The 27,892-nt window shown below is 41.1% G+C and overlaps 1 protein-coding gene across 2 annotated transcripts; it reads left to right on the forward strand.

Moving 5' to 3' along the window:
- On the forward strand, nt 1-27,892 carry retreg3 (reticulophagy regulator family member 3). 2 transcript variants are annotated; one of them, XM_048592208.1, is made up of 7 exons: nt 1-1,119; nt 1,683-1,809; nt 3,224-3,308; nt 5,785-5,922; nt 9,931-10,010; nt 21,312-21,444; nt 24,481-27,892. In XM_048592208.1, exons 2-7 carry the CDS (start codon nt 1,735-1,737, stop codon nt 25,002-25,004), a joined length of 1,035 nt encoding a protein of 344 aa, XP_048448165.1. In that variant the 5' UTR covers nt 1-1,119; nt 1,683-1,734; the 3' UTR covers nt 25,005-27,892. The 2 variants fall into 2 exon arrangements, with proteins under 2 accessions (XP_048448165.1, XP_048448164.1); XM_048592207.1 differs by having other exon boundaries at nt 1-1,809.

Genomic DNA, 27,892 nt, shown 5'->3' on the forward strand with positions numbered 1-27,892 from the left:
AACCAGGTCCAATCAGGGAACTCTTATTCCATGAGATCCATTTGGCTGACCTTGTTCCAATCACTACAGTAGCCATATCCAAGTGTTCTCATCAATTTCATACTTCCCTTGGTAGGTTGCACTTTCATATTTGCCAACACTCACCCAGAGGATGAATCTGTTGCACTTCCCGTGCACTTAGATTTGTACCTTTGTTAGCTCCAAAACAGTTATAACTGATCAAGTCTTTTCTCAACCTTTAGTCAATGCATTTAGAATAATTTGAAGATTTTTTTGTGCACTTGTTTTTGATTCCCCTTCTGTTGAAGAAGCTTAGTCACAACAAAATTTATATTCAAATTATTACACCATAGCATTTTGGGGATTGGGATTATGAAAGGGAACCTTGGCTTGGGCGGTGGTCAGTCCTGTGGGACATAGTAGGAATGTTTTGGATGAAATGTGTTTGGTGATTGCCTTGTTTACAATAATCCAGTTTGTGTGATTGTGAAATTTCATGATTTTGCCAAAAAGCTGATTGTAAATACTGCTCTGCACAAATTCAGAGAACATTGCTTTTGTCATATCTTATTCCGCATGTTTCCTCTAGCACCCATTCGAGCGAATTTGCTGCTAACATCTTTGAAGCTTATATGTTTCTGTTTAATAGTTAACTTGTTCTAAACAATTTGCTAAAAGTGTGTGGTCACTCATCACTGAGCAACATGTACCCTGAAGTATTGCCAATTTTCCCCATCCTATCATGTAGCAAGGTGATGTTCTCAAAGCTTGATATGTTTTCTGATTCTAGTTTTCATTTTATATCAAAATATTTTGTGTAAATCTTCACAATCATTGATTAGTCATCAGACGCATTTTATTATGTGTGAGGCCCTGGGACAATGTGAGTTGTTGTGACACTCTCAATTTTACTTGTAACAAGTAAAAGGGAATTTTAATGTATTTGGTCTACCACTGAGCATATGTAATAAGGTGGTAGAGGGTTGGATGGTAAGGAGGTAATTACTGGAAATCTTTATTTCATATTGCAGCCTTGAAAATTCTAGTGACTGAGAAATGTGGGTAACTAAGATTCTAAAACTCCAGGTCTGGCAGCATCTTTGGAGAGAGAAAAACAGGGTGAGTATCACAGAGGTAATGAACTGTTCCAACGAAGAGACATTTTGATCATTTTGAAAAGAGGGCGTTTAAGTTGTGAGTGGAAAATGACTCCTATTGGAATGGTTCATTATCTTTGCAACATGAACTTTGTTTTCTCTATCTGTAGATACTGCCAGACCTGCTGAGCTTTCCCAGCAGCTTCTGTTTTTATTTCAGATCTTCAGCATCTGTAGCAGTTTGATTTTACTCAAATATTTGGTATAGTAAACATTGCTACAATTTGATTCTTGCCCAGAATCATCACTGGGGAAAGAAATTAGACCCAACTCATAAATGGCTTGCAAGTAACTCCCAAGACAGTTCCCACATCTCAGTCTGGGCCCAGATTGGAAACAGTTCCCATTTACCAGGATAGTGATGATATGTGGGGCACAAAGTATTAGACAGAGTCCTTGATCTTTGCTCTGCCGAGTTACTATAGTTTGTTATACTCGCCCTTCCTGTATTTCAAATGTGTTTGTAAGTGATCTTTAGTTTTGATGACATTCTAACACACATTATGGTCATTTCTTCCCGTGCAGCTGGGGCCTTGTTCACCCAAAACTACTTAGTGTTCCTGAACTTTGTCACAGAATGGCAGACCTCTCTATCAGTACAGAGAGGTTTTTGAAGAATTTGTACCATTTTAAAAAACAAAATCCTGGTAAGGTAAGAATTTTGAACAGAGTAATCAGGTTACTGTAATTTATGAGTTAAATATACATGTATTTATTTTAGGAGAGGCAATTGTCTAGCGTTATTATCACTAGACTACTAATCCAGAAGCTCAGCTGATGTCCTGGGGACCCAGGTTCAAATCCCGCCACAGCAGATGGTGGAATTTGAATTCAATGAGAATCAGGAATTAAGAGTGTAATGATGACCGTGAAACAATTGTCAATTGTTGGAAAAAACCTATCTAGTTCACTAACGAAGGAAACTGCTATCCTGGTCTGGCTGATATGTAACTCTAGATTCACAGCAATATGGTTGACCCCCAACTGCCCTCTGAAATGGCCTAGCAAGCCACTCAGCTCAAGGGCAGTTAGGGACAAGCAATAAATGCTGGCTAGCCAGCAATGCCCATGTTCCACTAGTGAATAAAAAAAAAATCCAAGGCCAGGCAATGGCCTACTAATGTTATTGCTAGACTATTAATTTAGAGTGCCAGGTAATGTTCTTGGGATCTGGGTTTGAATCCCGCCATGGCAGATGGTGGAATTTGAATTAATAAAAATCTGAAATTAAGAGTCTAAAGATGACCATGAAACTGTTGTTGATTATTGGAAAAACCCATCTAGTTCACTAATGAAGGAAACTGCTATCCTTACCTGGTCTTGCTCGCAAATAACTCTGCACCCACAGCAAAGAGGTTGACTTTCAACTGTCTTCTGCATTTAGGAATGAGCAATAAATGCTGGCCTGACCAGTGACATTCATATCCTGTGAATGACTGAAACGACATGCAAAAGCTAGTACATGTTTGTTAAAATAATGCATTCTTGGAATCTATTGTGTTGGCCCCACTTCCTTCCATAAATTTGAAATATTATTTTAGCAAATTATTTTGCTGTTTCATTGAAGTGTTTTAAAGAGTTTTTAAATTCCTCAGTCAGCTGTATTACAATCTCTTCAAAGTTATTCTTGGGTAACATTCCTTTTTAAATATTTGGTCATTGGTTCCAATGCAATTAATTGTAGTTGTGCATCAAGTCACCAGGATGTGTGGTGGTTGGGGGAAGAAACGAGAGGCATTAGGAGTGAAGGTAGGAAGGTGAGAAATTGTTGAAGGAGATGGGTGAAAATGGTTGGAGAGTTGGGGTGGAAGAGACTTGTAGTGGTTCAGGATAAGAGTGTGTTAAAGTGACAGCAGTTCTGATTGGCAGATTCTAACTCTTCAGGATGTTATATTTAATACAGACTCAAACCTGTAGTGCCTGAACTGTTAATATGCATCACTGGGAATCTCATAATGCTAGTTATGTAGGAATCATTCTAAAACTCTCCAGAAACTCTACCTTTTAGGAAAGTAGCTTTATATGCTTTTTATATGAAGTAATTGTGTCTGAATTGTTTTCTTCAGTTTTGTCTTTTAGTGTGTGGTATGTTCACATTCCTGGCTGTAATTGGACGCTACATACCTGGTCTCTTCCTGTCCTACATCAGCTGTAAGTGCTGTTTTAAAACATCTGACTTGTAGATAAGTTGATCCTGTATAAAGTGAAATATTATCTCAAATAGCTTTCAAATAACTTCTGTAGCTCTGTATTCTGATCTGTGGTGAGTTTAGGAACTAATTTTTTGACTGAAATACTTTCATAAGATCATCATTGGTTCTGTTGTGTTCAGCCTCATGATTAATTCTTTTTGTATCTACAAGTAGCCTTTTCACCCTGCATCAACAACCATCAAAGGTAAGTTTGTGAAAGAAACAGTTGACTGGATCTGTTACGACTTCGTTGAGAAGGTGACTATTCAACAGCTAGTGCAGACCCTTTCAGCGTCATGAATGGGTCAGTGACCCATAAACAAAAGCAATCACAAATTATTTTTCACAGCTACAGTTAGACCTGCACCATTAGCCCAAGGGTATTGAGCACTCTTATTGCTCCCGTTTGATGTCATAGACCACATTGGTGGGTGGCAGCTGTGTGGCAGTGAGGGGAGTGGGCAGCGTGACTGGCCATAGGTTCAGGAGCAGGATGGGAAATTGAGTTGATTGAAAAGAAAGACAGTTATAGATGTGGTTTGTCTTTTTCATGACCACCTCAAAGTACTTTACAGTGAATTAAATGTATTTGTAGTCACTGTTAGCAAGGCATTCAATAAGGTTCCACATGGTAGGCTCATTCAGAAAGTAAGGAGGCATGGAATTCAGGGAAATTTGGCTGTCTGGATACAAAACTGGCTGTTGTAGGTTGCAATGGGACACTGACAGGATGCAGAGCTGGGCAAAGAAGTGGCAGATGGAATTCAACCCAGAAAAGTGTGAAGTGATTCATTTTCGAAGGTCGAATTTGAATGCAGAATACAGGGTTAATGGCAGGATTCTCGGCAGTGTGGAGGAACAGAGGAATCTTCGGGTCCACGCCCATAGATCCCTCAAAGTTGCTACCCAAGTTGATAGGGTTGTAAAGAAAGCGTACGGTCTGTTGGCTTTCATTGGCAGAGAAATTGAGTTTATGAGCCGTGAGGTTATGCTGCAGCCCTATAAAACTCTGGTTAGACCAACTTAGAATATTGTGTTCAGTTCTGGTCACCTCATAATAGGAAAGATGTGGAAGCTTTAGAGAGGATGCAGAGGACATTTACCAGGATGCTGCCTGGACTGGAGGGCAGGTCTTAGAGGAAAGGTTGAGGGAGCTAAGGCTTTTTTCATTGGAGTGAAGAAGGATGAGAGGTGACTTGATAGAGGTTTACAAGATGATGAGAGGCATAAATAGAGTGGATAGTCAGAGACTTTTACCCAGGGCAGAAATGACTATTACGAGGGGTCATAATTTTAAGGTGATTGGAGGAAGGTATAGGGGAGATGTCAGAGGTAGGCTCTTCACACAGAGAGTGGTGGGCGTGTGGAATGCACTGCCAGCAGTGGTAGTGGAGTCATATACTTTAGAGACTTTTAAGCGACTCTTGGATAGGCACATGGAGGATAGTAAAATGTATGGTATGCAGGGTAGATTGATCTTTGTAGGATAATAGGTTGGCACAACATCGTGGGCTGAAGGGCCTGTACTGTGCTGTGCTGTTCTATGTTCTATGTCCAATGTAGGAAATGTAGCAGACAGTTTATATTCAGCAAGCTCCCCTTAACAAAAATGTGTAATGAACTGAAAATTGGGTATTGATTCATTGTCAGATAAATATTAGTCAAGATTTCAGGGATAACTCCCCTGCTTATCTTCAGTATTATCCCACAGGATCTTTTAAACCTTTCTGAAAGGGCTGTCCAGGCCTCTATTTAATGTCTTATCTGAAAGTCATCACTTTTGACAGGGCTGCATATCTGCAGTACTGCATTGGATTGTCAATCTTCATTTTTAAATTCAAATCCTGGAGCGTGGCTTCAAGCCAGAACCTCATTCGCAGACAAGATTGCTACCAACTGAACCACAGCTGTCAGGCCATCTGAGTTCGACCTTAATTTTCAATAGTTTAAGACATATCTGACCTCAGCAGACCAAACAGCTGATCAAAATTGATCAGTGAAGAACTAAAGAAACTAAACTTTATCTGAGGGTATAACGAAGGGAAATATTCAGGCGCTTTATTGTTGCTGTTCTGAATCTTTGCTTAAAATATGGTTTTCAGTACTGTGAATTATAGTGGGACAGCATGCGCCAATTACAATAGTTTGTTACATATCAATTGTAAAGGTGTATTCTTTACTTTTGCTCCAATACATTATGCATGTTTCATGTGAAGATAATTATCTTGAACATTTGTCATGTTACTAAAGCACGGAGAGTTTCTAAGGTTATGGATATCTTTATTCATCTCAATTGAATCTCAACACAGTTGACATTAAGAACACTTGTTTCCCCACAGTTCCCTGCTGAATCCAGAAAGAATACCTGGTAACTTGCTTTGAATTTCTGGGCCTCCCTGCTCTGGTTTGCCACTCATTTTGTTTTCCTTTCTCAGTGATTGGTATACTGTTCTGGCCCCTGGCTAGTTATCACCAACTGGGGCTAAAGATTAGTGCCAGAATTGAACCTGTGCTCAAGCGGCTGGATTTCAGCATGAAGGGATACATGTTGGCAAAACAGCAGGAAAGACAGTGTGAGTAACGGGGAGAACTTTACAAATACAGTGAAGTTAACTCTGATTGTGGCATTCCTTTAATTCCTATCTGACTGAACCTGTGGTACATTTTATAAGAACTAATATAGATTAGGATTAAACATGGCATTTCAGAGCAGTAGTTTAATTGCTTTTATTTTGGCACAGTATACAAGGAGTTAAAATATGATTTATTCAAAAGTTACGTTCCAGCTGAACATACAAATGAAATACTTTGACTGAGCCTGGCCTAAGGGAGAGACGATGTCTTTTAATTGGAGCTTGTGGTCTATCATCACTAATAAATTTTGATTGTCAGCGTATTTGAATTAAAAGCCATAAGATATTGGAGCAGAACAGGCCATTCAGCCCATTGGGTTTGCCCAGCCATTCAATCAGGACTGATATGTTTCTCAACCCTATTCTCCTGCCTTCTCCCTGTAACCCTTGATCCCCTTCTAATCAAGAAAATATCTCTCTCTCATGTAAAGACACTCAATGACTTGGCCTCTGCAGTTTTTCTGGTCATACGTTCCACAGATTCACCACCCTCTGGCTGAAGAGATTCCGTTTTATTTCAGTTCTAAAGGGTTGTCTCTTCACTCTGAGGCTTTATTCTCGGGTCCTAGTCTCTCTCACTAATGGAAACATCTTTTCCATGTCCACTTTGTCTAGGCCTCCTGGTATTCTGTAAGTTTCAATCAGATCCCCCTTAGCCTTCTAAATTCCATTGAGTAGAGACCCAGAGTCTTTGACTGCTCCTCACATGACAAACCCTTCATTCCTGACATCATTCTTGTAAACCTCCTTTGGACCCCATCCAAGGCCAGAGCATCCTTGCATAAATGGCCCAAAACTATTCACGATCTTCCAAATGTGATCCTAACTGCTAACTGAATCTGCATGTTAACTGTAACAGTATCCTGAAAGAGGACTCCTAAATCTGTTTGTGCTTCAGATTTCTGAAGTGTTTTCCCCATTTGGAAAACTGTCTTTGTCTCTCTTCTTTCAACCAAAGTACATAACCTTATACTTTTCCACATTGTATTCCATCTGGAACTTCTTTACCCACTCTTCTAGCCTGTCCAAATCCTTCGTTGCCCCCTTGCTTCTTCAGTGCCACCTGTCCCTCCACCTATTTTTTGTCATCCACAAGCTTAGCAACACTGCCCTCAGTTTCTTTGTCCAATTTGTTAATGTATTATATGTTGTCGTCCCAGCAGGACTCCACTAGTCAATGCCTGCTGTCCTGAAAAAGATCCCTTTATTCCCATTCTCTGTCTTCTGCCAGTCAACCAATCCTCTAACCATGCAAGTACTTTGCCCCTAGCACTATGTGCTCTTGCCTTATTTAGCAGCATCCTGTGCAGCACCTTGTCAAAACCTTCTGAAAATCCAAATAGATCATATGCGTTGGCTCTCCTTGGTCTAACTTGTTCATAATCTCAAAGAATTCTAACAGTTTTGACAGGCAAGGTCTCCCCTTGATGAAGCCATGATGTCTCAACTGTATTTTGCTATGCACTTCCAAGTATTCTGTAATGTTGTCTTTAATAATCAACTCTAAAATATTATCAATAAGCAAAATCTGGCTAACCGGCCAATAATTTATCCTCTCCTGCCTCCTTGCCGCCTTAAGCAGTGGTATTATGTTAACCATTTTCCAGCTCTCTGGCACTCTTCCCTAACTCCAGTGATTCCAGTGAAAGATTACCAGTGTGTCCACAATCTCCTCAGCTATTTCCTTCAGAACACTGGGGTGCCACCCACCTGCTCCAGGTGATTTAATCACTTTCAGACTTTCCAGCTTTCCCAAAACCTTCTCCTTAGAGATGGCTACTATACTCACTTCTGCCCTGGCACACTCTTGAAGCTCTGGTATGCTATTGGTGTCTGCCACTGTGAAGACTGACATAAAATATCTATTCAGTTCCTCTGGCATTGCTTTGTTCATTGAAAATGGAACAGTACAGTAGAGGAACAGGTCCTTCAGCCCACCATGTCTGTGCTGATCATAATGCAATTCTAGACTAATCCCATCTGCCTGCACATGATCTATATTCCTCTGTTCCCTGCCTGTTCACGTGCCTGTCTAAACGCCTTTTAAACATTCCTATCATATTTGCTTGTGCCACCTTCCATTAGTACTTCTCCAGACTTGTTTCCCAGTAGTCCAGTGTCTACTCTTGCTTCTCTGTCACTTTTTCATATATTGGAAAAAAGCTCCTGAAATCCATCTTTTATATTATGAGCTAGCTTACCCTCAGATTTCGTCATCTTCCCTCTTATTGCTTTTTTGGTTGTCCTCTGCTGGTTTTTAAAGGCTTCCTACTAATCTTCGCCACAATGTATGCTTCTTTTTGTTGTTTGCATTTATGCTGTCCCTGACTTGTTAGCCATGGTTACCTCATGCTCCTCCAGCACGTTTCTTCTTCCTTGGGATGAATTTCTGCTGTGCCTCCTGAATTACCCCCAGAAACACATGCTGTTGCTGCTCAATTTTCCCTGCTGGGCTCCCCTTCCATTCAACTTTGACCGTCTCCTTCCTCATGTCTTTGTAGTTACCTTTGCTCAATTGAAATACTGTTACGTCTGATTTCAGCTTCTGCCTCCCAGACTGCTGGGTGAATTCTGTCATCTTATCATTGTTGCCCCCCTAGGGTCCTTCATCTTAAACTGCCTAATCAGAATTACCTGTTCTCTAGTTGACTGTACCACAAATGGATCCAAAAAACATCTCGTAGACAAGCCCACAGCCACTCTACGACACACACTCATAAGGACTAAAGACCCCATTCCCACAACATGCAGAACGAACGTGGTTTACGAAATACCATGTAACGACTGCCACAGACGTTACATTGGACAGACAGGAAGGAAACTAACCATCAGAATACACGAACATCAGCTAGAGGCAAAACGGCATAGTGAGCTCTCCTTAATATCGGCACACTCAGACAATGAAGGCCATCGGTTTAACTGGGTCAAGGTAACCATACTAGCCCAAGCCAAACGTAGACACACACGGGAATTCGTAGAGGCATGGTTCTCCACCCGTAATGCAATCAACAAACCTATAGAATTGGACCTCATATACAAACCTATACAGATCAAAACCAGAAATAACAAGACTCACCATAACGGACCGGACAGTATAAATTGCAAGAGGAGTAGAATAACATCGCTTCATCGGAGGCTCCACTGATGATGTCACCTAGCAGGGTGATGAAATGTCTGAACGAGAACAAGACAGCTAGGCGAGCAAGTCAACAACTTCACCGACAACCCGAGCTATAGATGTTTGCCAAAACTTTAGACATTTCATGAATTCCTTTTCTTGGGGTCTTCACAAGATTTTTCCAGTGCACCTGCATATTGATTATTGTAAAAGTGCCTTTCCTACATATCTTTTCTACCTCTTGATTTATTTTCTGTCCCACATTCTAAATTCTGCTAGGAGGTCTGTACATAACTCCCATCCAGGTCTTTTTTACTTTGCGGTTCCTCAACTCTTACGACACATTCTACACCTTCCCTCTCTATCATGTCTTGCTATCGATATCATCTGACATTGCAGGACCAGGAAGGAAACTCTGGAGTCTCACTCCTGCAGGAAGTAAATTTTCTGAAGAGATTTTTTTAGACTTGTCTTTTCTTTCAACACTTGCTTCTCCATCTTTTTGTTTCTTTATCTGTACCTAATTTAAGTTCACTATTCCATGTATTATTTGTTGCTGTTCCTGATCCCTGAAGCCCTGTTAATTAAGGAAGTAGATGTTAATATTTTTAACTAAGGTCCTAGATGCCGTGTTATAAGCTTGTTTTTGCACAGAATCACAAAATCTTTTTGAGCTCAAGACTGGATGTGGGTCTGGGGTATAACTAATGACATAAGCTGTGGGATGCTACAATGGAATCACTACAGCAAATTCTGAGTGCATTAGAGATGGAGGAGCAGCTCCATTTGTCCATTATCAACCCCAGAATTTTTTCCTTGGCTTGTTTCAGTACATCGCCGAGCACCAGCTGTCAGAACTGCAGATGATGGAAGTGATAGCGAAGCTGAATTGGCTGCCTTCTGCCCAAAGGTACTGATCATACTTTTTCCCTAATGGCATTGTTGAGTGTTTCCGAGTGACTCGTACTCACCTCTTGTGCTAACCTTGGTCTGCCTCTGTTAATTCTCAGATGCCTGCCCACCCTCTCCATAGCTGCTCACTCTCCTTGGCAAGCCTCTTTCCACGTTGCGTGCTGTTGTCATCTTACCAATTTATTAAAAAAAAGTTTTAAACTGTCTACAACTTCCTGTAAAGTTTATATATCAGGGTAACGTTTGAAATAGATTGGTTGAAGTTTTAAGTTGTTAATAATTCTTCAGTGTCTGAACTCTTTGAGGATTTCTGTTTTTTTTCTTGTTCATTCAGATTCAGTTGCACTTTATTGTGAAATCTGTATTGGTCATCTGGATGTTTTCCCTTGTGTGATTCTTGTGCAAAATTGTCTGAAATCAACAAATCATAGTTCTCTTTGTTTAGATTCTAAATGTTAACAATGAGCATATAAGGTGTAAATTGGCAAGAATGGATTGGGAAACCTTATCAAAGGGGTTGTAAACAGATAGGCAATAATTCATATTTAAAGAATTCTCCCTGAATTATAAAAACAATTCATTCCTGTTTGGTGCAAAAACCATCGTGTGCAAAAGAAATTAGGGATAGTATTAGATCCAAAGAGAGGAGACACAAAATTGCTGGGAAAAAAGCAAGCCTGAGGATTGGGAGCATTTTAGAATTCAGCGAAAAGGGCATAAAGTTTAATCAAGAGGGAGAAATTACAGTATGGAAGTAAAGCAAGGAACATGAAAACTGACTTTAAAAACTTCTGCAAACACATGAAGAAAAAAAGACTAGTAAAAATGTTAAGTCCCTTACGGTCAGAAGCCAGAGAAGTTATAATTGGGAATTTTAAAAAAGCAGAAGAATTGAACACATACTTTGGTTCTGTCTTCAGCAAAGAGAGCCCTAATAATCTGCCAGAAATGAGGGATGATGTGGAGGTGCTGGTGTTGGACTGGGGTGGACAAGGTCAAAAATCACACAACACCAGGTCGTGGTCCATCGGGTTTATTTGAAGATACAAGTTTACAGAGTCTCGCTCCTTCTTCAGGTGTCAGTGAGAGAGGTGGTATCAGACACAGAATTTATAAGCAAAATGTCAAAGGGTCATAGAACTGATGCGAATGTATTGAACAAACCTAAGATGGCTGTTAGAAAGGATTAATATGTAAATTCCAGAATTTCTTTTAAGTCACTGCCCCGAGATAACTAAAGGTTTTATCAGTATACCAGAGATGACATCTCGGGTCAGACACTGCATTTTAGGTGCGAGGCTTGTTTAGAATCTGGCTGTGTATTAACTTGGAGGCAAGGATGCCTTGAGGCATGGTATATTGGCGAAACCACATAGATGCTACGACAACGGCTAAATGGACACCACGCAATAATCGCCAGACAGGGCTGTTCCCTCCCAGTGGGGGAACACTTCAGCGGTCAAGGATATTCAGCCTCGGATCTTCGGGTAAATGTCCTCCTAGACAGACTTTGGGATACACAACAACGCAGAGTCACCAAGCAAGAGGCTGTGGTAATCTATGGGGTGAATTTTCATTTACAGATTTGTAATTGCAGACACGTTCTATTTTGACTGTCTACAAAATGTGTGCTTTTTAAACAATATGGCATTTTATAAATTCCTACTTTGGAAATAAAACTAGTCTGACTCCAAGTTAATACACATCCAGATTCTAAAAATGACCTCACACCCAAAATGCATTGTCTGACCTCTGGGGTTACTGATAAAACCTTTAGTTATCTTGGGTTAGTGATTTGAAAGAAATTCTGGGATTTGCATATTAATCCTTTCTAACTGATTAAAGATTTAACAGCCATCTTAGGTTTGTTCAAAACATTTCACATCAGTTCTATGACCCTTTGATCTTTTGATTATAAATTCTTTGCCACCTCTCTCATTGACGTGTGAAGAAGGAGAGAGACTCCAAAAGCTTGTGTGTTCAAATAAACCTGTTGGACCATAACCTGGTGTGGTGAGAAATGAGGGAACCAAGGGTTTAGTGAGAGGGTGGAATTTTTAAAAATGGATACTACTAACAAAATGGTGCTGGGGATGTTTTAATGGGGTTAAAAGCTGACAATCCACAGGGCCTGATTACCTATATCCCAGAATACTAAAGGAAGTGGCCCTGTAAACAGTTATTGTATAGGTGGTCATCTTCCAAAATTCTCTAGACTCTGGAGCAGTTCCTAGAGTTTGAAGGGTGACAAATATAACCCCATGATTTAAAACGGGGGATAGACTCAAAATAAAAATTCCAGACCAAAAACTGAAATTGCTGTGAAGTCTCAACAGGTATGGCAGCTTCTGTGGAAGGAAAGCAGTGTCAACGTTTTCTGCTTGGCGACCCTGCAGCCTTCTGGACTCTGTATCGAGTTCAATAATTTTACAACCTGAGCACTTTCTCCCATGTCCTTACCCCAACCGCACACGCCAGGCCTTGTCATCACATGGGCTGCTACTATGACTATCCCATTGACAGCTACTAATGGCCCTATGTGGCAGCTTTTGATTTCCCCCAAGGTGACCTCAACTGTTCTTCTCTGTCTGGGCTTCATCTCCACCTATCATTTACTCCTCCCTGCTCCTCCTATCCCACCTTCAATGTATAAACTAACCTTTTCCCAAGTACAGTCAATTTTGAAGAAGGGTCACTGGATTCAAACTGTTAACTCTACTTTGTCTCCAGACATGCTCCCCAGACCTGAGTTCTCCCAGCAATTTCTGTTTTTCTTTCTGATTTCTAGCATCCACAAATTTTTTTTGTTTAGAATTACAAACCAGTTAGCCTAACATCAATAGTGGGGGAAATGCTAGAGTCCATTATAAAAGATGCAATAACAGAATGTTTAGAAAACTTGAATAGGAGTGGACAAAGCAATGTGGGTTTATGAAAGGCAAATTGTGCTTAACAAATCTACTGGTGATTTTTTTGAGCATCTAACTAGTAGAATAGATAGGGGAAAATTATTGAATGTGGTGTATTTGGATTTTCAGAAGGTTGTTTTGATAAGAACTTGGTGAGCAAACTTAACATACATAGGATAGGAGGTGATATAGTGGCATGGATTGACCATTGGTTGATAGATAACAGACTGGGAATAAATAGGCTGTTTTCAAGTGACAGATGGTGACTAGTGGAGTAACTCAAGAATCAATGCTTGGGTCCCAGCTATTCATGAAATATACAACTGACCTGGATGAGGCAACCAAATGTAGCATTTCCTGATAACAAAAAAAGCTGGGTTGAGTTGTGAGGAGGATGCAGAGAGACTTGAGGTGAGTGAATAAACACATGGCAGATGTAGTACAATGTGGCTAAATGTGAACTTATACATTTCAGTGTGGAAATGAGAAAGGCAAGCGTATTATTCAAATGATGATACATTGGGACATGAGGATGTACAAAGGAATTGAAGCCTAAAAAGTCAAAAGTCAAAGCCCAGTCAAAAAATGTAGACAAGGGGTGCAACAGCAATTAGGAGCACAAACTGTATTTGCTTTCGTTGCAAGATAGTATGAGTTCTGAGGTGATGTGGTTTGTTGCCATTAAACAGGGTCTTGGTAAAGTTACTTCTGGAGTATTGCGTGCACTTTTGGTTGCCATGCCTAGAGGATATACTTACCGTAGAGGGAGTGAAGCAGAGGTTCACTAGTCTGATACTGGGCATGACTGTACTGGCCTGTGAAGAAAGATTAATTAGACTGGGCCTGTATTCTCTAGATTTTAGAAGGATGAGAGGGGATCTGATTGAAACATGTGAAATTTTAACAGTACTGGACAGACTAAGTCCAAGGAGGATGTTTTCCCTGTTTGGGAATCTAGAACCAGGGGACACAGTCTCTGGATACAAGATAGACCATTTAGGGCTGAAATGAAGAAGCTTTCTTCACTTGAAGGATGGTAAACCCACTGAATTCTGTATTGTAGAAGGGTGTAGAACCGAGTCACTGAATATATTCAACAAAAATATTTGAGTTTTAAAGGCATCAAGGAGTATAGGTAGAAAGCAGGAATATGGCATCAAGATAGAGTATCAGCCATGATCACAGTGAATTGTGGAACAGACTTAAGGTCAAGTGGTTCCCTGCTCCTGTTTTCTATATTTCTAAAGATGTCTCTCTCAATCCTCAGTAAGTGGTTAAACTAGTGGGGCAAGAATGGTTTAATCATTTTGTCAGTTGGTTAGAAATCCAGAGACCCAGATAACATTCCTGCTTCCACAACAGATGGTGGAATTTGAATTTTTTTAAAATCTTATGATGACCATCGTCAGTTGTTGTAAAAACCGATCTGATTCAGTAATGACCTCTGTAGCGAAGGAAAACTGCTGTCCTTGTCTGCCCTGGCCTACATGTGATCCCAAACCAACAGCTATGTGGCTGAATCTGGTCATCTAGTAAGCCACTTTGTTGTGTCAAATCACTGAAGAGTCTCAAAGGACTGAAACAGAATCGACCACCTGACGTTGCACTAGGCATTGGAAAACAACAACGGCAAATTCAGCCCTGCTGATCCTATAAATTCTACTTTACTAACATGTGGGACGCGTGCCAAAATTTTGAGCTGTCTCATAAACTAGCAAAGCAACAGTCAGGTGTAATCATACTCATGGATTCAGATCTTACAAACAATGGCCCAAACATTACCATGATCGTTCTGGCAGAGATGGCAGCATAGTACTGTACAGTGGGAAGGAGCTTGTCTGGGAATTCTTGACACTGAATTTAGAGATCAAGAATTCTTGTGGAATCTGAAGTCTGAGGTGTCAAGCAAACAATCCATCATGGCCTCCTCAGGAAGTCACCAGAATTGTAGGTGCCAATCTCCAGTCAATTAAATGTACTTCATGTTATATCAAGAAATGGCTGAAGCCATAGGATACTGCAAAGGTAAGGGTCCTGACACTAATCAGCAAATAAATGAAGATGTGCTTCCACATCCTATGCCAATCTATTCTATTACAGCTACAACACTGGCATCTACCTAGCAATGTGAAAAATCACCAATGTATATTCCTGGACTCCAAAAAGCAGGATAAAATCCAATCCAGTCAATTACTGTGCCATCATCTAGTCTCGATTATCAGTCAAGTAAAGAAAAGGGTCATCAACAGTGCTAAGCAGCACTTGCTTTGTAATAACCTCACTGATGCTCAGTTTCGCCTCTGTTTAGACTACTCAGCTCCTGACATCATTGGAATTTAGAAGAATGGTGGGGGTGGGGAAGTGGATCCTTTAGAAACATATAAAAGTATGAAGGGAATAGGTAAGATAGAATCAGGGAGGTTGTTTCCACTGGCGGGTGAAACTAGAACTATGAGGCATAGCTTCCAAATACAGGGAAGCAGATTTTGGACTGAGTTGAGGAGAATGTTCTTTTCTCAAAGGGTTTTGAATCTGGAATTCCCTGCCTGGGGAAGCAGTTGATGCTACCTTATTGACTATCTTTGCCTTAAAAACAGATTTTTGAACAAAAAGTTTTTTAAAGGAATTTAAAGGTGAATGGCTGGGTAAGTGGAGCTAAGTCCACGAGAAGATCAGCCATGCTCTTATTGAAATGTGGAGCAGGCTCCATGGGCCAGGTGGCCTACTCCCGCTCCTATTTCATATGGCCTTATGTTCATTGCAGCCTTGGCTCAAACATGTACAAAAGAACTGAACCTGAGGTGAGAGTGACAGCCCTTGACACCAAGATCAGAGGGGAAGAGGCTAAACAGGGAAAAGAATAGGGCCCTTTAGGGACCAAGGGAGCAATCTATTCATAGAGCCAGAATACATTGGTAGGGTTTTAAAACGAGTACTGCACATCTGTAATAAATAAGAGATAACAAAGTGTGGAGCAGGAGGAACACAGCACGCCAGGCAGCATCAGAGTTTGCCCCGACCCAAAACGTCAGCTTTCCTGTTCCTCTGATGCTGCCTGGCCTGCTGTGTTCCTCCTGCTCCACACCTTGTTATCTCTGACTCAGGATCTGCAGTTCTTGCTACTTCACATCTGTCTTCGTTTTTGGAGAAGGACAATGTAGGTACAGAATTCAAGAAGAGGGACTGACCGTTCTTGAGCAGTTTGACACAAGGAGTGAGGACATATTGGAAGATTTGGTGGGCTTAAAAGTGGACAGATCCCCAGGTCCAGATGAGTTTTATCCCACACTGCTGTGGGAGAGGGCCGATGAAATTACAGGGGCTGTGACCCAAATTTTTAATTCCCCTTTCGCTGCAGGGGAGCTGCCAAAGGACAGGAGGACAGCTAATGTAGTTCCACTTTTCAAAAAGGGTGGGAGAGAGAAATCAGGCAGTACAGGGAAGTGAATCTCAAGTCAGTGGTAAGGGAATTTCTGGAGAAAATTCTGAAAGAAAGAATTAATCTCCACTTTATAGGCAAGGTTTGATCAGGGATGCTCAGTATGGCTTTGTCAGAAGGAGGATGTGCCTAACAAGCTTTGATTGAATTTTTCGAGGACGTGACTAGTTGTGCTGATGATGTAGTTTATATGGATTTCTGCAAAACCTTTGTTCAGGACCATGGGAGACTAAGAAAGAAGGTAAAAGCTTCTATGGGATCTAGGGCAACTTGTCAAGGTGGATCCAAAATTGGCTTAGGTGGTAGAAGGCTGTTTGCGTAACTGGAGACCGATGTCCAGTGCCATATCATGGGGATCAGTACTCAGCCCTTTTATTGTTCGTGATCTATGTGATATAGAAGAAAATGTTGTGGGGGGGGGAATGTTACAAAGACTTGATGGATGGTTGATAGTGAGGAAGCTGGTCTTGGGTGACAAAAGGATATGGGCAGATGAGTGACAGTTGGAATTTAACCCTGATAAGTGTGAGATGATGCACTTTGGAAGAAGTAAGACAACAAGGGAGTACTCAATAAATGGTAGGACACTAGGAATCCGAGAAATGGGGGGATCTTGGAGTGCTAATCCACACATCCCTTAAGGCAGCAGAACTTTGGTGAGGGCAAAACTGAAGTACTATAATACGAAGGATTTGAATGCACTGGAGTGAGTGTAGAGGAGATTCACCAGAGTGTTGCCTGGGATGGAGCAGCTCAGCTATGAAGAGAGGCTGGATAAGCTCAGGTTGTTTTCTTTGGAGCAGAGACGCTGAGAGGGGACCTGGTAAAGGATTATAAAATTGAGGGGCATGGACAGGGTGTCTAGGAAGCAGCTGTTCATTTTAGTTGAAGGGTCAGTAACAAGGTGCGTAATTTTAAGATGTAAAGCAGGAGGTTTGGGGTGGATTTGAGGAATTTTTTCTTGTACCCAGAGGGTGGTGGCAATTTGAAATGCTCTGTCTTGGAGGGTAGTTGAGGCAGGAAACCCAAACCTTTAAAAGTACTCAGCTGAACAAAGAACAAAGAAAATTACAGCACAGGAACAGGCCCTTCGGCCCTCCAAGCCTGCGCTGATCCCGATCCTCTATCTAAACCTGTCGCCTATTTTCCAAGGATCTGTATCCCTCTGCTCCCTGCCCATTCATGTATCTGTCTAAATACATCTTAAATGACGCTATTGTGCCCGCCTCTACCACCTCCGCTGGCAATGCGTTCCAGGCACCCACCACCCTCTGCGTAAAGAACTTTCCACGCATATCTTCCTTAAGCTTTTCCCCTCTCACCTTGAAATCGTGACCCCTAGTAATTGAGTCCCTCACTCTGGGAAAAAGCTTCTTGCTATCCACCCTGTCTATACCTCTCATGATTTTGTAGACCTCAATCAGGTCCCCCCTCAACCTCCGTCTTTCTAATGTAAATAATCCTAATCTACTCAACCTCTCTTCATAGCTAGCGCCCTCCATACCAGGCAACATCCTGGTGAACCTCCTCTTCACCATCTCCAAAGCATCCACATCCTTTTGGTAATGTGGCGACCAGAACTGTACGCAGTATTCCAAATGTGGTCGAACCAAAGTCCTATACAACACTTGAATAACATTCACAGCTATGGGCCAACTGCCAGAAAGTAGGACTAGTGTAGATTATTGTAGTTTCTTTTTTGGTGCAGACTCAATGGGCTGAAGTGCCTTTTTTATGTACTGTATAATTCTATGATTCTAAGGTCTGATTTGATTAAATGTAACAGCAGGAGCCTGAGCAAAATTGGAGATGATGGGAATCAGGGAAGTGGTTGCGGGGGAGACCTCCACTGGTTGATATCTTTCTTGTTAGGAAGATGGTGATTGTTGGAGGTCAGTCACCTCAGCTTCATGGTACCTCTGCAGGAGTTCCTCAGGTTAGTGTCCCATCTCCAGCTGTTTCATCAATGACCTGCTGTCTACCATAAGGTCAGAAGTAGGAATGTTTGCTGATGACTGCACACAATGTTCAGCGACATTCAAAACTATTTAGTTCCTGAAGCAGCAAAACCTGGAGAATATCCAGATTTGGGCCAACAGGTGCCAAATAACACTTGTGCCACAAAAGTGCAAGATAATGACTATCTACAACAAGAGGCAATCCAGAAGAATCTACCCATTCGCTCTTTGAGATTCAATGTCATAAACTTCCCCGAATCTCCCACTGTTATCCTCCTGGGCGTTGTCATTTGACCAGAAACACAGCAGGACAAGCCATGTGAATACTGACTTGGACTATAAATCCTGCATTGAGTAACTCATTACTTGAGTCACGAAAGCCTGTCCACCATCTGCAAGGCACAAGTAATGAATGTGATGGAATGCTGTTGTCTGGATGAAGACTGCTCAAACACTCGAGAAGCATCCAGGACAAAGCAGCCCACTTGATTGACACCACATCCACAAACATTCAGTCCCTCCAACACCAATGCTCAGTAGCAGTAGTGTGTACCATCTATTAGATGTGCTGAGGAAATTCACCAAGGCTCCTTAAACAGAATCTTCCAAACCCACAGCAGGATACATAGTTATGCCATCACCTTCAAGTTTCCTTCCAAGACACTCACCATCCTAACTTGGAAATACATCAGCACTCTTTCACTTCCAATGGATCAAAATTCCCTCCCCAGTCACACTTTGTGTGCACTTACAACAAATGCACGGCAGCAGTTCAAGAAGGCAACTCAGCATGACTTTCTCAAGGGCAATTAAGAATGGGCCCAGCCACTGAAAGTGCCTACTGCCTGAATGAATTAAAAAAAAAACTAGTGTACTTTCTATTTTGTACATACAAATGGCCAAACGGCATAAGCAGCAAGTGATAGAGCTAAGTGATCCTACAATCAATGGATCAGATCTAAGCTCTGCAGTCCTGCTGTGACTGGTGGTGGACAATTAAATAATTCATGGGGGAAAGAGGCTCCACAAATATCCCCATCCTCAATGGACGTCAGCTCAAAAGATAAGGTGAAAGCAGTCTTCAGCCAGAAGTGCCAAGTGGATGATCCGTCTCTGTCTCCTCCAGTGGTCCCCAGCATCACAGATACCAATCTTCAGCCAATTCGATTCACTCCACGTGATATCAAGAAACGGTTGGAGATGCTGGATACTGCAAAGGCCGTGGGCCCTGACAACATTCTGCCTACAGCACTGAAGGCTTGTGTTCCAGAATTTGCCGTTCCCCTAGCCAAGCTGTTCCAGCACAGTTACAACACTGGCATCTACCCGACAATGTGGAAAATTGCCCAGGTATGCCCTGTATATGAAAGGCAGGACAAATCGAATCCGGCCAATTACCGTCCCATAAGTCTACTCTTCATCACCAGTAAAGTGATGGAAGGAGTCATCAACAGTGCTATAAAGCAGCACCTGCTCAGTGACGCCCAGTTTGGGTTCTGCCAGGGCCATTCAGCTCCTGACCTCTTTACATGGCTAAAACATGGACAAAAGAGCTTAATTCCAGAGTTGGGATGAGAGTGACAGCCCTTGACGTCAAGGCTGCATTTGACTAAGTGTGGTGTCAAGGACCCCTAGCAAAACTGGAATTGATGGGTATTGGGGGGATAAATTCTCCAGTGGATGGAGACATACCTGACACATAGGAAGATGGTCGTGGCTATTGGAGGTCAGTCATCTCAGCTCCAGGACATCTCTGCTGGAGTTCCTCAGGGTGGTGTCCTAGGCCAAATCATCTTCAGATGCTTCATCAATGACCTTCCTTCCATCGTGAGGTCAGAAGTGGCGATATGCAGTCATTGGCGACCAATGTTCAGGACCATTTGTGACTCCTCAGATACTGAAGCAGTCCATGTTCAAATGCACAAGATCAGGACAATATCCAGACTTGGGTTGAAAAATGGCAAGTAACATTCGTACTACACCAATGCCAGGCAATGACTGTCACCAATAAGAGACCATGAAACCACTGCCCTTGACATTTAATGGTGTAACCATCACTGAATCCCCCACTATCAACTCCCAGGATGTTATCATTGACCAGAAACTCATCTGGATTCACCGCATAAACATAGTGGCTACAAGAGCAAGTCAGAGGCTAGGAATACTGCAGCAAGTAACTCACCACCTGACTCCCCAAAACCTGTCCACCATCTGTCTACAAGGCATATGTCAGGAGTGCAATGGAATACTCCCCACTTGCCTGGATGAGTGCAGCTCCAACAACACCGGAGATGCTTGACACCATCCAGGACAAAGCAGCCCGCTTAATTGGCACCACATCCACAAGCGTCCACACCCTCCACTACCGACATTCAATAGCACAGTGTATACTATCTGCAAGATGCACTGCAGAAATTAACTAGAGACCCTCAGATAACACCTTCCAAACCCATGACTTTCATCTAGAGGGACAAGGTCAGCAGATGCACAGGAACACCACCACCTTCACGTTGCCCTCCAAACCACTCACCATCCTGACTTGGAAATACATAGCCATTCCTTCACTATTGTTGGTTCAGAATCCTGGCGTTCCCTCCTTAATGGTATTGTGGGTCAACTCACAGTAGGTGGACTGCAGCGGTTCAAGAAAGCAGATCATCACCACCTTATCAAGGGCAACTAGGGATGGGCAATAAATGCTGGTTAGCCAGCGCCGCCCACATCCCACAAATGAATATTTAACAAAACGTATAATGTTGAAACTATTTTCTTCTGTTGGTCTTTGAATAGAGCTTTTCATGATTTGTGGGAGCATGCTGTACACAAATTAGTTCCCTTAGTTTCTACATCACAGGTATGACCCCACTTTTTAAAATAAAAATTTACCTGTCAAGTATTAGGATGCTCATTTGTTGTGAAAAGCACTACATAAGTACCAGATGTTTTCCTAATTGTTGTGAAATTTTTTTTCCTTTTTTTTTTTGCATGGAAAGCTTGATGACTCCATAATTGCTAAGGAACTGGAAGTTTCAGAATCTGAGCATTCTGACACTGAGGTATCATATGCTGACAATGGAACTTTCAACTTATCCCGAGGACAGACACCGATAACAGATGGCTCTGAAGGTAAGTTCTTCAGTTTTGATGGATGTTTGTTTGAATGTGTTATTTTATTGTTCAACATGTAGAAAATTGCATTATATGCAAACATTTTTGATTAGGTGAATTTTGATAGATTATGTGAAACATGTCAAGTATATTCTGGTGCCCTGATGATGTTCCACACTACAGAAGATAGTAATTAATTCACTTAATTTTTCTTTCTCCCAAGCTGAGTCATCGCTTTTACTATGGTATAGCATGATGATTGATTCAGGGTCTTTTTGAATTGATATTAAGTACTTGTTCAGGGATATAGCACTTTTTAATGATCTATCATGACATGTAAATTCTTCTAGACTACTTCAAATTGGTGGAACTATTGGACTTCAGTTGAGTCGAAACATTAGTCTTCCCTTTGTTTACCTCCTGTTACTATCAAGACTCAAGCTCAGCAAATCGATTTCAGCATTCACTGCAGTTAATACAAGTAATACAGGACTTTATTTGTTCATGCGATGTGGACGCCATTGGCTAGGCCAGTGTTGGATGCAGTTTTTGATTGCTAGTCCAGTGATAAATCCTCATTGTTTAATCCTGTCTACTGAAAGGAAAGACTTTGGAGGACAAAGGAGGGGTGCAGTTTTTTTTTCCTTATTTGTTCATGGGATGAGGGCATTGCTGGCTAGGCAGCATTTATTGCTCAGAGGGCAGTTAAGGGCCAACCACATTGCTGTGGTTCTGGAGTCACATGTAGGCCAGACCAGGTAAGGATGGCAGATTCCTTTCCTGAAGGACATTAGTGAACCAAATAGGTTTTTCCCGACAATCAGCAATGGATTTACGGTCATTATTAGACTCTTAATTCTAGATATTTATTGAATTCAAATTACACCATATGTCGTGGAGGGATTCGAATCTGGGTCCCCAGAACATTATCTGGGTCTCTGGATTAACAGTTCAGCGATAATACCACTAGGCATCACCTCCCCTCATTGTACATTACATGAGTAAAAAAAGCTCCCAAATTAATGTGATCCTAAACAAAAATGAAACTCATAATAAAGCAGCATAGTAAAATTTGGTAAATAATTATTAGACATTTTATTATCACATTTTGTAGATCACCATATCCTGGGACTCCCTCCGTACAGGTAGGGTCTACCCACAGCGCATGAACTGTAGTGGTTCAAGAAGGCAGCCCACAACTATCTTCTCAAGGACAGCTATTGGTGTGCAATAAATGCTAGCCCAGCCAGCGATGCCCGCATCTCTCAAATTAATACAAATCATTTAAATATGAAAATATTTATTTTTAACATACTTCATCAAAATTGGATTTATTCATGTAAGTTTCAACCAAACCCTCTTCCAAGTTGGCACAGGACTCCATGAAGCCCTTCTGCCCCCAACCATGCCACCCCACACATTATAATCAGCTCATCTTTGCCCCTACCAAACACCCACATCCCTTTTCCCAACCAACTGAGCACTCACACACACTCTCATGTGCTCCCTCCTTGATTGTTAGATTCAAGAACAGCATCTTCCCCGCTGTTATCAGACTTTTGAACGGACCTCGGCAATGTTAATGTTGATCTCTCCCTCTGCACGTTTTCTGTGGTAATAAGACTGTATTCTGCACTCTGTTCTGCTACCTGATGCACTTTGTATGGCACAATCCACCTGTAGAGCATGCAAAACAACACTTTACACTGTATCTTGGTACATGTGACAACAACAATCAAACCAAATTCTCTCCCATCTAGCACCCCCTTCTCAACAACTCATGCACTCTTTCCACTCACTCCCTCCTTTTCCTCCTTGTTGTCCTCTTTATCTCTCCCTCCAAGATTTGGATAGAGGGAACACGAGTGACTGACCCACTGTACCTTTTTAATTGTTTCGTTGAACCAAGTTTACGTCCATCTGGTCCTGTGTTTGGATTGAATGTCAATGATTCCGTGAAAGTCCAGTCCCTCTTGAGCCGCCTTCAGCTGTTCCGTCTTCAACCCACCCTGATCTCATTCTCGCCTCAGTGGCAGCATTGACTTCAGCGGACATAGCATTAAATTGAGGAAGACGCTTTGGAGACCGCTGGGGGAAACAACAGTACTGAAAGTGTTTCAGAGATAGTAGGAACTGCAGATGCTGGAGAATCTGAGATAACAAGGTGTAGAGCTGGATGAACACAGCAGGCCGAGCAGGAAAGCTGACATTTCGGGCCTAGACCCTTCTTCAGAAATGACCCTTTCTGAAGAAGGGTCTAGGCCCGAAACGTCAGCCTTCCTGCTCCTCTGATGCTGCTTGGCCTGCTGTGTTCATCCAGCTGTACACCTTGTTATCTTAGTACTGAAAGTGTGGCCTTTTCAGCTTCAGAAATTCAGTCAGATTAATGGCAGATTCAACATTACATGTTGAATGAGACAGCTCCTCCAGACCAGGCAGAGGGTGGGATCAAAAAGGCACAATTCTGTTTTGTCAAAGTCAGAAATCTGCTGTGCGTGGAAACTTCCTTACCTCTGCACTCATCATCAAAAAAATAATTTGCAGTGGTAGGAAGTACAATGAAGATTGGTTACTAGATTGGTTCCCAGGATAAAAGGGTTATCCTATGAAAGGCTGAGTAGATTGAGTCTGTATTCTCTGACGTTTAGTAGAATGACAGGTGACCTCTTTGAAATGTTCAAGATTTTGAAGGGAATTTAAACTGAACACTGAGATGCTGTTTACCCTGACTGGGAATCTAGTAGATGGGTCATAATCTCAAAGTAAGAAGTTGATCATTTCTTCATTCAAAGGATTATAAATCCATGGAAACGTCTGCAAGGGACAGATTTTTGGTCCCTCTGAATTGAGGAAAGTGGACAATGACTGGGAAAGTAGAATTGAGGCTGAAGATCAATTGTGTGCTTGTTGAATGGCAGTTTGAGGGACAGTGTGGCGTACTTCTCCTATTTCTTATTTTCTTAGAGTGTAAGTTCACTGCAATCCTTTAATAACCGCATATCAGAAATATGTGAAGTGAATACTTCATTAAACGATATTTCCTTTTGTACTTAGATCTTGATCGTCATAGTGACCCAGAGGAGTCATTTGCAAGAGATCTACCAGAATTCCCATCAATAAACCCAAATGTGGCTGGGTTGGATGATGATGATGATGATACCAGTCTGGGTATTCCAACAGCTCCCTACCAAGCTTCGGCACAGGAAGACGTGAGCTTGTTTTCTGATCAGGAGGATATTGATGTAGATATATCTCTCAGTGCGCTGCCATTACCCCTGAATTTCACAGGCAGCCAAGGTTTAACTCTGGCAGGGGCACTAGCCAGTAATATGATGGCAGCTGCATTATCAGGAGCAGATCAAGAGGTCCAAGTGGTGAGGGACAATCCTCCAAAGTTTGCTTCACAGACCTGTCATGAACACTCAGGTACAGAAATGGACACTGATGCAGAGGGGGATGATTTTGAACTGTTGGATCAGTCAGAGCTGAATCAATATGAGAATATCACTTCACAGGATCGAGCCTCAAGGCAACAATCAAAGTCAGGTTTCCTTTCAAACTTCCTCCGAAAACAGTAGGTTTGTGGGTGTTGGTGTTGCCAAATTACATCACACTGGACCCAGTAGAAATTCATTGGAAGGCAAGGTTTCCATAATCCTCTTGTTGCAATCACACTGTCTGTTGTTCTTGCTGCTGTTGTGCATAGTTTAAAATAGTGATTGCCTCAGTGGTTACTACTTCTTCCTCATGGCGGACAGAAATTCGCAGCTAAGAGAGATGTAGAATGCTGTCTGCCTCTGCAAGTTTGTTTGGTGCCCCTTCTAGTTCATTTGGTTTGAAATGTTATCATCCCAGAAAGGTTATTGTAAGGGATGAAGAAGCCATCCTGCACATCTGCACTTCCAAAATTGTGTTAATCATCACTAAGTGTTGTTGATTTTTGACTTGGCACAGTTACCATTTTAGGGGATAGAAGTTCTTTATTCATGAGGTATTTTTGGTGGATATTACTTGTAGACTGCACCATTTTTATTCATAGAAGTATTTTCTGCGTTTCTGTTTCGAAAAGTGGAAACTAACCAACAAATTTTGTCAGCAAGCAAGGTGTGGAGTTGGTGCAGGGTAATCCAGTCATCATTTGATTAGTTGAATTCTAGAAAATACCATTTAGCACTTAGTGACAATGATTAGAGTTGTCCAATAAAAAGACTTAAAATCCACTCTCCAGCATGTGTGATGTATTGAGCAACAAAATTCATCATCGGCAGCAATTAATGTTGCTATTGTTCATTTGGGATAGAAGGGCTGGAAAAATTCCAGGATTAAAGCTTTGAGCGTTATCCTGCCAGAGACAATAACTAAATTGTTCAGAAGAAGAGGACGCTGAGGTTTTTGGGAACGTATACATAGAGTAAGCTTTGCCGTTCTATTTATCCATCTCTGTACAGAAAAGTTCATAATATAGCAAAACTGAACAGATAAGGAATAGACTATTTATGTAATTGAGGCTTGGTTTCTAAAACCCTAGTGAGGTTTGAGTGAGGAGATCTGTGGGATTTTGTGTGTTCATCTTTAACATTGTAAATTGATTAATTCTAGGCAATGCAATACTTTTTGAGTTTAACTTGATTTTTAAATACACTTTAGATGCTGCAAACTTCTCCATTTCATTTTGCTTTTGATTTCTGTGACCTTGCAGCTCTTTGCTGCAGTTACACTATTTTTAAATTCATTTCAATTTAATTTTTTTCAAGCTGTTTCTTAAGATCAGTACATTCTACAGTTCTCATTGGTGACCAGCTTTCCACTTCTAACTGTTATGCCTAAAATGTACATGACCAGAATTAAGGGTTCAAAAACAGCTGAGATGAGTGTGGGTTGTATGGCATGAGCTAACACTGGGTACTGATAGTAGATTGAAATACTTTTTGTGTGGAATGTCCAAAGACTCAAGCTGTGAACAAGAAAGGGAGCTGTGTCTTTTGCCTGTTTTTAAGGGCATCAGCGATGTAACTATAGTAATGGATTGGATGGTGGAAGGAGCTGGGCTGGTTTACTGGACCTCTCTGACTCTGCATTGATGTAGCATCTATCATTTTTCCAATAGCTGAAATCCAAAACTTGATAAGTATGGAATTCAGTGTTATACCTGTGTTAGTTATCAGTGGATAATGCAGACAGTATTCTGCTCCCATTTAGAATATTTAGCTTCCCTGTAAGCAAAAGCAGTCTGACTGCAGCAATTAAAATGCAATGTTACATTTGCTTTCTTCCATTTGCTCAAATAGAGAAAGAAAAAGTAAATAAAATATTTTATGAAATAGAAATTTAACATTGCACTGAGTGACATCACAATTTAATGGATTGGGATGTGGTGTAACCCAAAACCATGCACAAATCGTTTTAAAGCTTAAATTTTTTGAATACATGTTCATTATCTTTTAGAACTTTTTAAAAAATGAAATATTTGATATTGTAAGGCATTACTTTGTTCTGTTGTAGCTTTTTAGTGCAAAATCAAAATACTGCACATCCTGGAAGTCTAAAGTAAAAACAAATTGTTGGCAGCAGCATGTCAGGCACCACTGGAGAACAGAACAAACATTTCAGGTTCATGACCTCCTTGTATTACACTTTCTAATATTCTGCTCTACTTACGCACTTATTGAGAGACTGAGTGATATTGTTAATGTTATACTGGGTTAGCAACTTGGCGAACAGGTAGCACAGGAAACACTCGCTTACTTACTACAACAGAAACTAAATAACATCCATCATTCTAATTTACAGATTATTAAGTGCAGACACTATTTTGGAAGTAATCTGTCCTCCTTTTCATCAGTGAGCTAGCCCTACGTGGAGTAAATGCAAATTTTAGGGCAATGCAGCTGCTACATGCACCATACCTGTTGCAAGTGTTTTGGGCAATGATCCTTGGTCCATTTTTCCCAGCAAAGTAATTATAGTCATCACTATTTAGACTGAGCCAGCTTTTTCCATTGTAAAGGGGAAGTGTATTTCACAGGATTCCACTTGCATCTGAAATTGAAAGTGGCAAACAATTGATCCCTCAAATCTTTGAAAATTGTATGAAATTATGTACATATTGATCTGTTTAAAAACTTTTTAAAAAATTTAGTGATGAGCTTAAGCTTTGAGTTTTTTTTGAGATGACATCTCTCTGAGGACTCTGTGGTGTGTTTAAAACCTATTGCAGCCTGAATATTTTCATTAGAAGCCCAGACAGTTAGAACCGATAGTTAAATAATGCAAAATGCATTTAACTGTTGTGAGATATGTAAACGTGTATTTTTGATGTTGTATGATCCTCAATGTCACTTGTGTATTTAAATATTTCAAAATGTTAATTTTCAGAGTTTATAACTGACCTGATTCATTTGAAAGTTTTGTAGAAAAGTCATTGTTTATTTTTGAACCATTCATTAAAACAAATTTCTAAAAATAA

The sequence above is a fragment of the Rhincodon typus genome, unplaced genomic scaffold (genome assembly GCF_021869965.1).
Source record: "Rhincodon typus isolate 14 unplaced genomic scaffold, sRhiTyp1.1 hic_rhity00000813, whole genome shotgun sequence".
Classification (NCBI taxonomy): Eukaryota; Metazoa; Chordata; class Chondrichthyes; order Orectolobiformes; family Rhincodontidae; genus Rhincodon; species Rhincodon typus.

What these genes read in the sequence shown, in the direction of transcription:
- retreg3 (XM_048592207.1), top strand. Translation starts at nt 1,735, where the DNA reads ATGGCAGACCTCTCTATCAGTACAGAGAGGTTTTTGAAGAATTTGTAC. An exon ending in AAAAACAAAATCCTGGTAAG is followed by an intron (nt 1,810 to 3,223) that starts GTAAGAATTTTG and finishes TGTTTTCTTCAG; the next exon opens with TTTTGTCTTTTAGTGTGTGG. An exon ending in TGGCTGCCTTCTGCCCAAAG is followed by an intron (nt 10,011 to 21,311) that starts GTACTGATCATA and finishes TTGCATGGAAAG; the next exon opens with CTTGATGACTCCATAATTGC.